We start from the raw sequence: 18,292 nt of genomic DNA on the forward strand, positions 1-18,292 counted from the left end.
TTTCCGACTACCGCCTCAATTCTCTCCGGCCCCTGGATTCGAACCCGGGTTTTCAACTCTACGTGCTGACGCTTTATCCATTAAACCACACCGGATTCAAATTCCGATGTCAGATTAAGTTCTACCTCTCTGTTCCCCTTCGGTGGTCTACCCTCACGTACTGTATCAAAGAATACGTGACAGTGGCACAATGCCCAACACTGTGTACAGAGGTGTACTCATTAGGAGTGACTAGCGTAGGAGAGAATTTTTCTCCGTTCTACTTCTTCATCATATGGTAATGCATAGACTTAGAAACTTAGTACCCGAAAAAAAAAACAGTTAACTATCAAAAGGATAATATAGACAGTGAATTCAGAGGTCGTCAGAGCCAGTGAGTGGACGGGTGGAGGTTGAAAGGGCAGGCACTTAGTTTGACAACAAAAACAATACTTAGATTGTACACTCCAGCAAATAATATATTGGTGATTTTGATTTACCTTATTTTTAAAACAAATTACAATGCTTGAATATTTTATGTAGGCTACAATGTATACACTATATACAACATGAGGTGAAGAACATACCTGATACACAATGTATAGCATAAAATATGCATATTATAATATATTAACACTAGTTTATTTTCATTTTTCTTTTCTTAATTTATGTTTACAACGTTACAATGAACCACAACAGTCATTCTATGTGTGCCAAATGTCAGTTTTCTCCTCTTTTCTGTAAAACAATTTTTGTACTGCGAAAAACTCCGCTTAACATCACACACGTGATTGGAGCAAAACGAAAATACCGTATATTATTGATGTTTATGTGAGATATTTTAAATCCACTTTTATCAAAAAGCATGTTTCTTATTCCACATAAATGTAAATAGTCACTGTTTTGTGAAAGAATTTTATTTAATTTCCGTTTTACTGGTTCGATAAGTGATGTTTTTTGGTGACTTGTTGATATTTTTGGCCAGTTCATCGAGCAGAGTCGTGAGATTCATCTACAGATATCCGTATTTTGTTCTCTGCCACGACTTGCCTTATTTTGTACAATGTACTATCATAGCATATTTTTAAATAGCTATTTCTTAAATTGGCATCAGACGGGAGTTTTCTATAAGTATATTTCTCCATGAAAGCTTTGAAGTAGGGACTGTTTACTTTATTGAAAGGGATATTAGCAGCTACCATCATTTCAACGAGATCAAGAAAAAATTGTGATTATTTGAAACTGGTGCAGAAACTTTTTTTATTGGGTTATTTTACGACGCTGTATCAACATCTAGGTTATTTAGCGTCTGAATGAAATGAAGGTGATAATGCCGGTGAAATGAGTCCGGGGTCCAGCACCGAAAGTTACCCAGCATTTGCTCGTATTGGGTTGAGGGAAAACCCCGGAAAAAACCTCAACCAGGTAACTTTCCCCAACCGGGATTCGAACCCGGGCCACCTGGTTTCACGGCCAGACTCGCTGACCGTTACTCCACAGGTGTGGACGTGCAGAAACTAACGATAACTCCTCTTTTAAATGTTCTGAAGGAACTTTAAGATTTTACGCATATTTTTTGCTGTTACAATGATGTCTTATGAATGGGCGTTTATCCCCTCGTACTCCAGCATCACATGTGATGATGTGCCCATTTAACCGAGTGACGCGGAACTCTAATCAGCAGGCCTGTCCAACAAGCGTCAGGGTAGCTGTGACGCTGCGATTCTGCCACCAGCCAAACTAATGCTCTGGACGTAGTTAACCTGAATCAGCGGTATTCTACACGTTCGGGTATCAAATTTCTAAATCTGGATGCAGAATTCCTGCAGAGAAATATCATATGTACTTCGTTCGGTACATCATCTTAATATATAAAAGTGAATGTGGGTGGGTATGTATGTATGTATGTATGTATGTATGTATGTATGTATGTATGTATGTATGTATGTATGTATGTATGTATGTATGTATGTTCTCTATACAAATCTACACGCTTTGACCGATGTGTCAAAGTTTGCACTTTTAACTTTCATAACCAAGAGAAAACCATAGGCTACATTAAAATTGCACGCCTCGTCCAAAAACACTGAATTCGTCCTCTAAAGTCTTATTTTGTGTACTTGATACATAAATAGCTATTATAGGCCTAATCCTTGTGACTGAATATCTAAATCCTGTTCATTGTTTATAAGTGAAAAACGTGTGATTCTTGTCAGGGATCTCACTAAGCCAATGTCAGATATTTTGGTAATTATTCACGTTTTGCTCCCATTTATCAACCTGCTAAGGTTTCGTTAATTTGAGATGAGTTTCTTAAGAGATGTGCAACAGTTATAAGTAACCTTAATAAAGTCCGATATTTCCATTTATACATCTTTCTGAAATCTGAACACATGACGTAAGCTTTGCTTGTTAGGAACGTAATCATTTCCAAAAAGAGATAATTATAATAATTTCGATGTTATGTATACATAGGCCTAGCTACGTTTTGAATGTATTTGCTGTGTGTTCTAGATTAAAATAAATACAGGGTGTTTAAAAAATACGGGGCATAATTTCAGGTATGTATTTCCCACATGTAGACAAAATAGTTCATTACAACATGTGTCCGGAAATGCTTCATTTCCGAGTTATGGCCTTCACAACATTGAAATTCACCGGAACGTTTTTCTTTCCGCAGGTCGTTGTCATTACAGAAGATGTTCAAAATGTCCACCTCCTGCTTGAATACAGACCTCACATCGATGTCTCATTGACCTGCGAACACGATCCCAAACTCCAGGAGTATTGCGTATATCCTCAGAACATGCCACCATTCGATTCCGAAGGGATTCCAAATCAGGCACCGGAGACGAATAAACCAATGATTTTAAATGGCCCCACAAGTTAGTAATCGAGAGGGTTCAGATCAGGTGAGCGTGGAGGCCAAGAAATTGGGCCACCTCTACCTATCCATCGATCAGGAAACCTTCGATCCAAGTACCGGTGAGCCGTACGACTAAAGTGTGCAGGAGCGCCATCATGCAAGAAGTGAATGTGTTGACGATTGATTAGTGGAGTGTCTTCTAAAACATAATGTATGGTGTTTTCCAGAAAGTTTGTGTACGCCTGCCCCGTAAGTCTGTTTACAAATACATGGGGCCCAACTAATCGATCACCAATGATACCGGCCCACATGTTGAGGGAGAACCGCACCTGGTGATGAGATGGAACAGTTGCACGTGGGTTTTCATACGCCCGCCCATACATGCCGATTGTGGAAATTTGTTATGCCATCTCGTGTGAACTGTGCTTCATCTGTTAATAATACTAAGGCAGGAAAGTTCGGATTTACGCCACACTGCTGCAAGAACCACTGACAGAACCTAACTCGTGCAGGATAATCTGCTGGTGACAGGGCCTGTACACGTTGTAAATGATAAGGATACAATTGATACTCTTTCAACAGTCTCCAGACAGTCGTATGAGGAACATTGACTTGCAACGCTACCCTTCGTGTGCTGATAGAAGGAGTCATGTTCACAGCCTTCAGAATCTCTTCCTGTACTTCTGGAGTTGCAGATCTTGGTCGTCCCCTTCCCAAACCAGGAGAGTTAAATTTTCCATACTCGCACAGACGGTAATGGAGACGTACAAATGTCTTCCGATCTGGACATTGTCGCAATGGGTACCTCTCCTGGTACAAACGACGAGCCAGTGCAGCATTGCCGTCCGCCTTACCGTACATGAAGTGTATCTCTGCCAGCTCTTGATTTGAATATATGTCGCACAGTCTAACGCCTACACAACACTGAATGTAACCTTCGCCTCGGAATGAACTGTCAGAGTGCCCTCTTAATGTCTCCTTTGACGGCAACGACCTGCGGAAAGAAAAACGTTCCGGTGAATTTCAATGTTGTGAAGGCCAAAACTCGGAAATAAAGCATTTCCGGACACATGTTGTAATGAACTATTTTGAATGTCTACATGTTGGAAATACATACCTGAAATTATGCCCCGTATTTCTGAAACACTCTGTATATTAAGATTTCAGCTCTTTTGAAGAAAGTAAAATCTGATTATCACCAAAGCATACCACTCAAATTTATATTACTGTTGAAGAATTACCCCACCATGAAATCCCTGTCTCCACTTTCAATTTAGGTCTATGACTGAACTGGCTCAAGTGCTAACGCTCTTGTCTTCTACCCAGGCGGCTCGGGTTTAATTCCCGGCCAGGTCGTGATTAAAATTGTCGTGGACAAAGCAGACGCTGGAGAGAACACTTTCTACCTCCCCTCATTTCATTTATCATCCGCAATAGTAAAAATAGGCTGGGGTGAAGTCATGAGGGTAGTACGGGTTTCTGATACTAATACAGGAATTCCGAGCCCTTGGGGCTTATCAAGCTACTCGTATGAGGACGTGACATACCTCTATCAGGGGCTGATGCAGAATGGTCCACTTGTCAGCCGACGATGACAGGAAGGGTTTGGGGCTCCGGGCAATTGGGCTTATCAGGCTACTCGTCCGCGAAACGGGACCTGGCTCTATCAGAGGCTGAGGCACGATGGCCCACTTGTCAGCATCGAATTCACGAATGCCACCCAGGCCACCTGTCATACTTGGACAATCATCGCATATAAGGGCGCACAATGGACCAAACCATCCCAGTCCAGCCCTGGTAAAGCCAAGCCAAGTGTGACTGAACTGGACTTGGCTCCCTGTGTATCGCATAATTACTGGACCACGTCCGACCTTGACACAAGTTGACCTTGAAAATGCTTTATATAAACATAGTGTACCCGCGACCACACACCACTCTTCAAACATGTCAGGGTCGCATTGGATCGCAGCACAGTTTCTGCTGATATGCTGTCTCTGGACAGCACACTGCAGTTATGGACCCACCGTGTACATCGAGCAGGGGGCGCTGGAGGGCACCCTCATGACGTCACGCTATGGACGCACTTACTGCGCCTTTCAAGGAGTACCCTACGCACAACCTCCTGTTGGGGAACTCAGATTCAAGGTATATGCATTGAAATGATTCATCCTTAGTTGGATAGTCGTTCTAACCAGTCGAGGGCGATGGATTTTTAAGCAACAATAAAAGACCTTAGAATGGCTCACTTCGGGAGGAAAATAAAACTAATTAAATGTCTGGTATACAACAACCATTACAATATACATAACGCTCTTCAAGCAACTTAGTTCATACGTCTCATCTTTTTCTTGGTTACAATATTTTGTCTGAGAGCATGTAGTATTTCACTTATCATAAACAGCAGCGATTGAGTCAACATTATCAACAACTAGACAACGCTGCGTAAGCGCGAATGACTCATGTTCTGGGCGGCTGAAAAGCAGCAACCTCAATGAATTAATAGTAAGTCGCATGAAATCAAGATTTTTACATTATCATTAAACATCACTTTCGCAACACAAAAATCAATTATGCATATCCATTTTCTGAACCATCAATGTACTATTTTTTTTTTTTTCAATTTATAAAACACATTTTTTGTAAATTTTGAAACATGTTGTTCGTTTAGTCAACTGTCCGAAGACAGATTTGAACCTCATAAGTAACACCAATAAGGAATCTCTCATGAGGCAACTATACCAGAAGATGGGGTAGGGTGGCCAGTTCCGTTCCCCCTCCAATGCATACATCGCCCATCAGCTACATATTACACTAATGAGACTTCAGATGCATACAAACAATTATTGTTCTTCCTCTGACACATATCGTCAAGTGAAATGTAGTGCCTGAATTCAAAAATGGAAAAATAAGTACATAGTGCCATTTCAGAAAATGGACTCGCATGTCACGTTACAGAAGGCAACTTTGTTCATTAAGTTTTGTCACAAATATATACTAAAAATATTCTATATAATATATATACATAATTACACATATACAAAACAAAATAATTGTTTCATGCGTTTCAATCATTTTTTAAACTTCTATCTTGTCACAACTAGAAAATGTCCGCTAGAGATTTCTGTCATCAGCTTAAAAACAATGGCAACACCAGAAAGACGAAAAGAGCGAAAGAGAAACTAGTAGAACTAGAAAACAGTTTTACGAAAACAAGTCTTTTTAAACGAATATTTCCCTGGACCAAAAATACTACACAAGACGAGTAGAAAGGGAAAACAGTTTTAAGAAAAACTTTTATTTTTCCTGGATTGAATGCAATACAAATGGAGTAAAAATTCGAGGAATGCGTTTCTTACAAGTACATTTATTATTGTGTCTGCTTTTGAACATCTTTTAAGGGTTCTGAGAAAACAGCTGCACTGAAGTCAAATGTTTATCAATCAATTATTCACTAAAATGTTAACGTGAGCTCATGTTTATGAGTGCACATGCGCATTATAACCAACGATAACCAGAAAAGCGGCACTAGCGACGCCTTATAATTGACAATTTAATCAAATAATGCACTTTTTAAAGTGGAACGATTAAGTAGGAACCCGTTCAGTAACAATGTCCGTTACCATCTCTGTAATACTGTACGCGCATCTTGCTCTTTAGCAGAAGTAGAGTACGCCAATGCAATCCATAACATGCAAAATGATCATTAATTTATGTCATACACTTTATATCCTACAAACATACAAACCTATACAATTACACAACAACCGACCACTTAAGATTTCCTAGCAATTATAGGGACTCTACAATACCATTTTTTATCATCTGTGACTTCCGAAATTATAGACCCAACTACAATCATTCTGTGATAGCGTTGATAAATATCTTGCATAAACAAACACTAAAAATTTGACATAGGTGTATGGCACTATTGCAAATCAGTTACAGATTCATGAAATAGCCTATATGGGAACGAAAACTTACTTCCAAACGGCGACGTGATGTATTCCAGGAACCAGCACCACCGCTGCCTTGGAAGGGTGTGTGGAACGCAACGGAGACGGGCAGCATGTGTCTGCAGTGGACCCGTGTACATCCGCCCAACTACGGCAAGCAGCACCCTCTTATTGGCGACGAGAACTGCCTCTTCGTCAACGTCTATACGCCCAAGGTAACACTAATCTCCTACAACAGCGGTGACCAAAACTCGAACGGTAGTGATTATACGCGAGAGACAGTCTATGAAGTAAAGAAACGGGGAGAGGTATTTGGATGAAAACTGCAACCAGTGCTGGTTCGTGCACTAACATTGAGTTCTTCATCAACCCGCTAATAAAAATCGCAAGTTTTGCTGTATCAGTAATGTCACTACTATCACCAAGAGGCACTAAATATATACAGTATATATATATATATATATATATATATATATATATATATATATATGAATTTTCTTGCTTTTTTTCTTTTAAATATCCCTCATCAACACAATCAGAAATCTCCTGAATTCTCTTCTGGATATTTAGTCGAGAAAGCGCAATTTTTCAAAATTAATTAACAACTTTCATTGGACAAATTATTTCAGCCATCTTGATCATTACGCTTTTAAAAACGTCTCCTCCGTTGCAAGCTTAAGAGAAAGAACTATTTCGTTCGCCACTAGATAGCTGGCTTCCTTACATTCTATTTATGCAATCTTTCTCTTCATGACGATGATTTATGGCTGATTTCAGTTCTTGGAGTTTAATAGCTCACTTCATTACCACACTAGCACGTAATATTCAATCAGTTTCTCTATATTATTATTATTATTATTATTATTATTATTATTATTATTATTATTATTATCATTATTACTGCTGCTACTGATAAAGCTATCAGTATTATTCGTATTATTATTATTATTATTATTATTATTATTAAATCAATAACTAGTAAATAATTGATAATAGTCATCAAAAGTTTAAAAAAAGAAATTAAAATGGAGACATAGCGTACTAATTATTTTATGCTCGACCATGCCGAAATGTAGTAATTATACACCTGGTAGCAGTCCTTTAATGCATGTCATTAAAGTACACCTACTCATTAAAGTACAGGTGTTTTCAGCCAATGACAACTCAGCTTACAGGTGTTCAGCCAATAACAAGTCAGCTTTGTACCGTTATAAAGCCGCAAGTATCGATTATTCTCGGATATGCAATCGAAAGAGAATTAGCGAAAAGTCACGGAGGCTGGAAATCCAATACTGTTGCAGAAGGTTATGTTCTGTTACTATAATAATTAGCGTTAATTGTAAATAATATTCAAATAAATTCAATTTGTCAACTCGTTTTTCAATGTCGAATTCAATAATCAAGGTTATACCAAGTTTAACGGGATTACACAAGGTCAATGACATTATTGTTCCTCGGAAAAGATCAGTACTTTCGCGTCTGCGCACATCTCACAGTTCACGACCTAGAACAAGGTCACTTCCGATCTTGTCAGATACAAATAAAATGTATACATCTGAATATTTCAAGTTAGAAATATGGTCGAGCATAAAAAGTCGTATGAAACTCGCCTATAATGGTAATTAAGAAGCTCGTATGAAAATTATGAAACTCGCTTGCGCTCGTTTCATAAACATCCATACTCGCTTTTTAATTACTATCATTATAGGCTCGTTGCATAATGTACTATTATTAATCAAGGGAAGATGCAGGCCTATATATTAAAGCACGTATAATACCTATACATTATAAGAATTATGGTTATGCCTGTATATTCAGCGTAATGCCCTGTAATGTCACTTCTATATAATACTACTAATTTTATTCAACCGTTGAGCATATTACATTTTCTCCGACAGAACAGTGAATAAATTCCTCTTCCCATTCTGTACGAATCCTTTTGTTCCTGCTCGTAGAGACAGAGGGTTTGTAGAGCGACATGGTACCGACACTGCTTACCATCAGTACTCTACGTGAGCGAGACAGAGAGCAATGTATGTACAGGAAACTCCCCTTACTAGTACAAATGTCTTTCACGATGTAATCACGATACCCAGTTTGGTCACGGCTGCATTAAGCCAACAATTCCAATTACCTAATTGATTAAATGGCGATCTTGCTCGTATTAATTGTGTAAGCATGTGCGGCTTACAGCTGTAAGTAATGTCATGAATTCAACGGGGTTATTCTTTGAGATATTTCAAACAACAAATTTTAATACAATTTTGCTCGTTTTGCTTCCTTTGCGAAAGAAAAAAATTGTTTTATGTGAAACATTTCATAGCGGAAAGCCATTGATTTAATTTCCAATATGCTGAGTCAATTTAAGAGAGAAATGTATTAGTCCACGCGTCTGGCCGCGAAACCAGATGGCCCGGGTTCGATTCCCGTTCGGGGCACGTTACCTGGTTGAGGTTTTTTTCCAGAGTTTTCCTTCAACCCAATATGAGCAAATGCTGGGTAACTATCTGTCCAGGATCCTGGACTCATTTCACCGAGATTATCACCATCTCATTCAGACGCTAATAACCTAAGATGTTGATAAAGCGTCGTAAAATAACCTACTAAAAAAAGGGAATGTATTATGATAATAAACGATTCAAAGAATTTTAGTTTCGTCCTTTAAATGTAGGCCTACAGAAATTTGATCCGAACAAATGTAACTTTTCGTTATGCACGGGAATTTTAAAATGTTACATTTGTTCAAATCAAATTTCTGCACATTTTAAGGACAAAACTAATATTCTTTCAATCATTTCTCATAATAATATAGTGCTCTCTTAAATTGAAGGAGCATATTTGGAATTAAATCAATGGCTTTCCCAAAACACGCTATGAAATGTTTCATAAAGTAAAACTATTTTTTTAAGAAGAAAGCAAAAACGAGCAAAACTGTGTTAAAGTTTTTTGTTTGAAATATGTACCTCAAATAAACTAATGACATTAATTACAGTTCATTGTCTATAACGAAGCTGTGAACAGAAAGCCCATGAATCCCGTTTATACAAAATTTATCATCAAATTCAGCCTCACTCGTGGATATCGTGTGTTTAATGCTGTCAGTTCTTTTGGCTATTGGATCATGTCACGTGACTTTGTTCACGTGAATTTCTCAACTCTATACATACTCATATTCAATTTTACAAAAACATACGACTTATTGCTATACAAGAAAACTTTTCTTTCTGGGTAAACCTTTACAACTGATACAAAACATTATTAGACTATTTTTGTTCAATGCATTGTCCTGTGCCGCTATAAACAATGTCTCCAAAATGACGTATGAAAATAAAGCAAGTAACAAAGACCATAAAGTTATGTAAATTGAATTTCGGAACCTATCTCTAATTCGCGCGTTTAGTGCCTTAATCAAATGCGGCACAACATGTTTATGTTGGTTAACGAACGCATATTCAAGTTTGCATCCCATGAATCACCGCAATTAATAGTTATCTTATCTTAAATGGAGTCCTTTGCCGTGAACCGTAGGACGTAGCTTAGTGCTTCAATATGAGTACAAAAACCTGCTTAAAAGTGTTGTACGCCATTTGACTAAGGAAATAACATTTCTAGTTAAAAGATAGTTTGCTGTACTGAATTTACATAACTTGATCTCCTCGATCACGTGCTGCTTTTCAGACACAAGCCTAAAAACATCCCATATAAGTCTGACAACTTAATAGCTTTTACACTTTGTATTTATCCTACTTCCAATAAGTGCAAAAGACTACTCAATTTTACGATAGAGAGATACGACATACGAGTACCGTATGACGTCATGACATCCGCTATTTATGTGTTGTTTAACACAGATCAAAATGGATGTTTTCACGAAACAGAACGTTCTGTTATTTTCGTGGACATGATGCTGTTGATGACAACGACGGAATTAATGATCAGTGAAATGAGACAGTATTATCATGAAATATTTGTACAAGGTGTAAGAGGTATAAGTGCCATTATTTTAACTGATGATTATTCATGTCATAAGGAAGAAAAAATGTGCTTACAATTTTTTTCTAATTGCAATATTTAACTAAGTATTAAAGTTTACAATAATGGACGTTTTGGAACGTTGCTGGATGGGAAGAATGGAGTTTAGAAGTATACAGTACAGCTCAAGCGAGGAGGAGGGGGTTTAGAAGTACACAGTACAGCTCAAGCTGGTGGAGACATACCTGTACAAAACAGATGCTCTGTTCTAATGCAGGAGCGACCGTGACAATACTGTTCTTTACATAAAATGAGCAGAAAATACAAACTTTCAATCTCATTAATAAGAACATTATGGTCAATTTACATTTTATGTAACAATATTGCTCCATTTTTAAGTGTACGTCTAAAGAATAAACAATAATGGTTTTCTGCACAAAATCACACGAAATTTTTTTCTAATGTAACATTTTAATCTCTCAGGCTTCCGTAAAGCAGTACCATTTTTTTAATTTCTGGTTGTGTGATTGTCGAAACGGGTAAGAGACTTCTAATTTCTAATAACCGTTGAGAAACTGCTACAAAAGTTCGCCGATTAGGTAACCTTCTTTGAAGAAAACGTTTACGGTACATCCTTCTTGCCTCACTTGAATTACGACGACTTTCTCCATAAATTAATAACATATGATATTCCTAAACTGTGAATGACATTGTAAGTTGTTTATCGAATACCCTGCACTAAACGCCATCCCCTCGGCAGTAGAGCTATGGCCAGAGAGCTTGAACTCAGCTGACTTGTAGCCTATTTAATGTCTGTGCAGAGTACTGCCTGCTGAACGTTGTCACGTCTCTCACGACAGAATATTAACAAATTTAAGCATGCATTTTTATTTACTTTCACAAAAGCGTAATAGAACACACAAATATTTATTTAAGCTAATATTAACTTTTTGCTAGATACACTTACTGATGTAATTGTTTTCGTAATTTTACTAACGATATAAGCAGTATAACGCAAATAAAATAAAATAAATAGTTCTTTTTTCTGGGAAAATTATCAAGTTTTGACCCTATGTTGTACAGACATTTTTTGATCCTGTAGATCGTCCCCGACGGCTGTGAAGAGGACGGCAATTATACCTCTTACATCCTGTATACACATCTATTAATACACATTTCGGGCACAAGTCTACGGAAATGCACATTCCTTTTACAATATTTACACAGACGGAAACCATGAACGATATAATATATAGTCACTTAATCCATCCGAAAAAAAAAAAAATATATATGTATCGGTATTGAATAAGATGAACACATCTTTAATAATTTACTTCGACGTGTATATTATTACTAGTAAAATAAAGTTATTTGCGGCCCTACTTTTATAACTGGAACCTCTGTTTCGCAAAGTCTTTGAAATAGATATTCAGGTCGCAGTTTAAGCAATAACAAATTCTACTCGCTGCCTAGCAATGGTTTCAGACTTCTTCTCATTTGATTGATATGGAGTGATAGAGTGTTGCTGAGTTCCGGTCCTAATTTCATTAACGCCGCGCTAGTATTCAGAAGCTCAACCATATCAAAGTCATGTCGCAAGAGTATTATAAATTAACGAGAGCTTATACGAATACTATAATGCAGTAAAGTAACACTGACAGTGTCGTCATTGTTTTCAAAAATGTAATTCACACTTAACTGTAAAATGTGTTGGATAAATTCAAAAGATCCGGAATGGATAATAACCATTTCTTACAAGACGGAACGGAAAGGTTCTTGAAATTCACGAAATGAAAAGACAACAAAAAGCCAAAAAGTTCTGAACTCTTTATATTTATTGAGCAATTTGAATGGATATTACTGCACATTCATTTGCTTATCCTCCCACAGCTCCCTGAAGGTGGTGAGACTCACCACAACATGGACGTGTTCGTCTACTTCCACAGTGGTGCGTGGCAATATGGCTGGGGACACGAGTACGGGGGTAAGATCCTCATGGACAGAGATGTTGTTGTGGTCACTGTGGTATTCCGTCTGGGACCTCTAGGTAAGCATCCTCCTCTTCGAATTTGTTTATTAATTTCGTAGCTTTCATATAATCTCAAGAATGTAACAGTCCCACTAATTTTGATTATGACTGTACAGTAAAGAAATTGATTATTGATGCCAAACTAGATTCAGTACTTTCAATTTGAGTTGTTTTTCAGTGTCGTGAGATAATGGAGGTGTGAAAGAAATAAGACGTGATTTTTAAGAGTACACTGAGGTGAAATTTCAATTTTCTAAACTAATAAGTGTTGAAGTCTGAAATGTTGTTCAATTATTATTGTACTCCTTATAAATAGTGTGTATACCAAATTTCGTCTTATTCGGTTTAAGAATGTGTGAATTATTTAAATTTTTGTAAATTGTAATTATTTTTTTTTAAATAGCTACTATTCCAAGAAATTTTAATATTTCTGTCTGAAATTTCATTTTTATAATATTCAAACTCGCCATAACAAAACTTAATATATGCAGTCTTTTCATTTCTTTTACTCTTGCCACACAAAAAAGAAAGAATATGTTTATATTGTCAACAATAAAAATAGCCAACAATAAAAACAGCCAAAAAATGAGCAACTCCTGCAAAAGAAAAAAACCCGTAATTAAAAAAAATGTGAGACTTAAAGAAAATTCTGATAATAAGTTTTGTTACACACATATTAAAGAAGTTTCACGGAAAAAGTTGTTGTGTTCTAATGCCAGGCGTTTGACAATAAAGTCATTTGACCTCTTGCACTCCAATATTTTTCAAAGATATTATCATGGTCAGCCACTGAAGCACAGATTTTGAGTCGGAGTGAAAATGGCAAGTTGTAGCCGATTTAAGTGAACACCATATTTTAACGTTTTGGTGGCTACTTTATTCACATACAACCCCAGAATGTCTGGAGGACCACACCTGCTATTGGTCGATGGGTCCATTGGACCGAGCTGGGAGATCTTGTTGATCACCAGTTTTCCCTCCGTAAGTCACTGGAGGACGATTTTAGTGCCATAGCAGGTCAGCACTAGGAACAGAAAAGTAGAAAGAGGAGGAAGGAAAGTGAAATTAATCCCTAGGCCTCGAATGCTCTAATGCCGTCGGGGTCGAAGAAAGTAAGAGTTCAGTGAGAGGACTGGATAGGAAATGGTAAAGAGAGAATTAGGTATTGAATAGAGGAAAATTATACCAAATTCAGTCATTAACTCATCAAGCTGACTAGTGCTAATTGATGAGTAGCCCCTCCCTTTAGTTCAGCTTGTAAAATTATGCTTACTAACAGCTGCACCACGGGAAGGTAGGGATGGGACTTTGGGTATTTGTCCAGGTTGGTTCCTTAAAGCCTTCAATGGGAAGGATTAATGGCTCTCCCCCCTGTATCCGACAGATACTCTTTTGCAGCCTCACGAAAAAAGTACGGTACAAATTTTGTAGCAAACCAAAATGTACAAAAAACAGAAATGAAACAAAAGAATAGTTTGAAATTTTAAATTAATATAAACACATGCATATGCCAAAACATGCAATTGAAAGGACAAAAGTGCATGAAATAATTTGCCTCAGAGCTTCTTTAGACCATAAACAATTTTTAATGCTTTTTACCAAAAATGACAAATTTTCATCTAGGTGTATCTTTGAGGTATCGTGCTGTGTTAATATGAAGCAGTGATAAAAAGTGAAGTGACTATCAAAAAAGAAGCTGTATGATAGCGAAGTAGTTATCTGAAGTAATTACTGCATAATATGAAGTATCGCGACATTTGAGTTTTATATTTACTGCGCAATGTGTTAATATGATCATTAAGTAAAGTAGTCCCACTTTCAGAGTCCTCAACAGTGAAGCTAGTTAAATCATCTGAAATCTGTAAAGCGAATGGTTGCATAGTATGGTGAACTTTGTATGATACAGAAAAAGTAACTTATATGAATTAGTGCAAAGATTGAAACATAAGTCCACGCCTGTGGAGTAACGGTTAGCACGTCTAGCCGCGAAACCAGGTGGCCTGGGTTCGATTCCCGGTCGGGACAAGTTACCTGGTTGAGGTTTTTTCCGGGGTTTTCCCTCAACCCAATATGAGCAAATGCTGGGTAACTTTCGGTGTTGGACCCCGGACTCATTTCACCGGCATTATCACCTTCATCTCATTCAGACGCTAAATAACCAAAGCTGTTGACAAAGCGTCGTAAAATAACCTACTAAAATAAAAAATAAAAAATTGAAACATATAACGTCAAATTTTGACGATGAAGAAATCAGACTGGCCTCCAACATCAAGAAAAAATTATTGGTCCAGTTGCATAATTAATTTTGCCCCTATAATCTGAAAATGGGATAAGAAAACTGTCAAATACATAATCCAGTCACATAAAATAAAATTGTTGTACGATTCGATTCTTCCCTACTTAATGAGAAATTATACTGCAAGTTAAAGTAAATTTTAATACAACTTATTATGTTTGGAAAACCGGCCAGCAGATTTATCAGATAATAACTCACTTTACTGGCATCAATGCCACTACACAATCAGAAGATGCAAAATGAACATTTTGGAAAACCTGATACGAAATTTAACCATCGAAACTAAGTAGTTGCATTTTATCATTACTTTAGCCAATGAGTAAATTTTGATTATTAAATGTCATACCAGTAGTTAGTAATTTAAAAATAAAAACCATTAGAAACCATTAATAGCGCCTGACATAAATAAAACAAAAATAATTTTGTGCACATACTATGGAATCGGTAAGATATTCATCGGCCCGTGACATAACAATTTTGCCAAAATTATGGTTTTTGAAATAATGGTACCGGTATGTTCTGATTCCTTTCTCTTTCAGTTTCCAATATTTGGCAATTGCATGCTCAATTCACATTTTTTTAACTGGAAGGATACTTTCTTCACAACAGTACCAATATCAAAACATTATTTGTATCGCAGTTCAGAAAAGGAAATATTCTTCTTGTTCTCCTTTCATAAGCAAAAGTTAATCTTTTCTTGCGCATTATTATACTTTTTCCATTGTTAAGACTGTTCCATGTTTCAAATTGAAGGCAACTAAATAATTTATATTCTGAACCAGAGAAACTTGAAGTAACTGTATAATAATTAATAGCACAGTATAAGTAGTATAATGCTTTATTCGTTTATTCAATTTTCAGTACTAATGACAGTAGAGGCATACAAAGAAAACAATTTCGGAGTTGGATGATGGATGTTAAGTAAATTGTCCCAAATAGAAAGGACCTAAATGCCTGTTATTTGGTTCTGATTTGCTGAATCAATCTCTACTATTATTACACTTTCACGTCTGTTTTCAAATGTTCAAAAATTGTCTATAAATGAATGGCACATTTTGTGATAGATTCATGATGTCTGAATTCACTTTTTGACATTTTTCCAATTTGAAAATGATTTCACAACAAAGTTCTGTAATTGTTGATGACTCCCCTGACCAACATTATGTTCCTAGCAAATTAGCAGCGAAATGTACGAAGTAGGCAATAACTTTAAGTGTTTCAGAATAACGTAATTACGGTACTGGAATTCGAATAAACTTTTCTTTGAAATTTAAAATTGTCCAATGAGGAAGTTTGTTCGGGGGGGGGGGGGGGGGAATATATGCTGTAAATATCTTAAATTTAAATTAATTTAAATTATAACATGTATGTTACATAACCTTTTTAAGGTCCAAACATCCTCCACATATTTAGAACTATGCTGCAAGAAAAGAATCAACTTACAAAGTTCAATAAAAGTACTGATATGAGTTTAATTAGAAATTGTGAAATCTTTTTAGTAATTACCTCAATAAAAGTGATCTGTTTCTGTCACAGAATTTCTGTTATTGAACCACAGACAGTTCGGAAAAAATTCTTGACTGACTTGGGCCTAATACTCCTTCAATCGTAAAATGTGTGTTACATAGGTACCAGTAACATTTTTTTTTTTTTAATTTCATGCATATAGTATTTCCCACACAGTAAATTCCTACGTATCTTTCTTTCTTTCTTTCTTTCTTTCTTTCTTTCTTTCTTTCTTTCTCTCTTTCTTTCTCTCTTTCTTTCTTTCTTCTTCTTCTTCTTTAATTGTGAACATAATTAGTTATTGATTTTATGCGACTTGTCCCGATTATGGTGATCTCATTTACTTTTTAAAGAACTCTCTACACTTTCCTGTTTCAAAGAACTCTTAACATTCAACTAATGATGACTCAATAAAATTTTGAAAAGGCTGGCTAATACAATTTTAGATTTTTAAGTCAAGAGTAGATTATAACTTCAAATTATACAGCTGAAACCAAAAATAACTTGCTTACCTTGGTGATGACTTTTTTTTGTAGGTTTTCTCAGCACTGGAGATGACGTGGTCCCAGGCAACATGGGCCTCAAAGATCAGTCTGCAGCATTACGTTGGGTGAAAGCTAATATTGCTGCATTTGGTGGCAACCCCAACAGTGTGACCATCACTGGAACATCAATGGGTGGAATTGCAACTCAGTACCACTACCTCTCACCTCTGTCCCGGGGTAAATCAAATCAAACTTCAAATATCACTAATTTCTTTCCTATTGAAAAGCTACTGTTTGTGAATAAAGACATCAAATAACTGTCATTTGTACATATGTAAAGAATGTCAGCAGAAATCAATTGTGTCAAGTCAATTTAAAATTTCTGTCTTTGTCATCATCATCATCATCATCATCACCATCACCATCACCATCACCATCACCATCACCATCACCATCACCATAATCATCATCATCATCATCATCATCATCATCATCATCATCATCATCATCACCACTATTGCCATCATCAACATCATCACCATTGCCATCTTCATCATCCATCATCCTGCATGCATTGCTTATAGCAATCTACATTTGGCCAATATAAAATTTCCTTTAATATCCTCTTTAATTTACCAATAAAATTAGTTTATGTATTGCTTTTAAGTTTTTGTGTAAAGTCTAGTTTACAGGACGACATTAGGTTTCGCAACTAATTTCATAAAACTGACTTCATGAAGAAAGTAACTACTTAGGAAGTTGTTTACATGGACACTTAAGTATACCGGTACCGTAGCTTCAGTAAATCTACTGACATGAGCCTGTCGCATTTAAACACACTTAAATGCCATTGACCTCGCCCAGGATCGAATCCGCAACTTCGAGCATAGAAGGCCAGCACTACACCAACTATGCTACCGAGGGTGCCCTGAGACATGAATAAAGAGAGGTTCACATTTAGGATATTCTGCAATCTTAATGAAACAGTTAGTTGTAGAAGATCCCAAAAGTTATCACAGTCACTTAAGAATGACTTTGGAACAGTTCAATGTTTTGCTTATTTTTAAACGTTGGGTCATTGAAATCCTACAAACACATTTTCACTGCATATAAATCAAGGTCCTTAATAATTTCTTCTCTTCCCCACTTTATTTTATAAATCAATCCACAGATCAGAATGTTTTTAACCTCGAAACGCCTTGAAAC

At 36.6% G+C, this 18,292-nt stretch overlaps 1 protein-coding gene across 1 annotated transcript in view; it reads left to right on the forward strand.

Moving 5' to 3' along the window:
• Nucleotides 1-4,769: 4,769 nt before the first annotated feature.
• Nucleotides 4,770-18,292, forward strand: part of LOC138697905 (carboxylic ester hydrolase-like) — a 30,386-nt gene continuing 16,863 nt past the window's right edge. The window contains exons 1-4 of the mRNA XM_069823494.1: nt 4,770-4,990; nt 6,855-7,013; nt 12,661-12,817; nt 17,138-17,323. Of these exons, the coding sequence (XP_069679595.1) occupies nt 4,790-4,990; nt 6,855-7,013; nt 12,661-12,817; nt 17,138-17,323 (703 nt within the window). The 5' untranslated portion in view covers nt 4,770-4,789. The remainder of the gene's footprint in view (nt 4,991-6,854; nt 7,014-12,660; nt 12,818-17,137; nt 17,324-18,292) is intronic.

This window comes from Periplaneta americana, chromosome 4 (genome assembly GCF_040183065.1).
Source record: "Periplaneta americana isolate PAMFEO1 chromosome 4, P.americana_PAMFEO1_priV1, whole genome shotgun sequence".
In the NCBI taxonomy this organism is placed as follows: Eukaryota; Metazoa; Arthropoda; class Insecta; order Blattodea; family Blattidae; genus Periplaneta; species Periplaneta americana.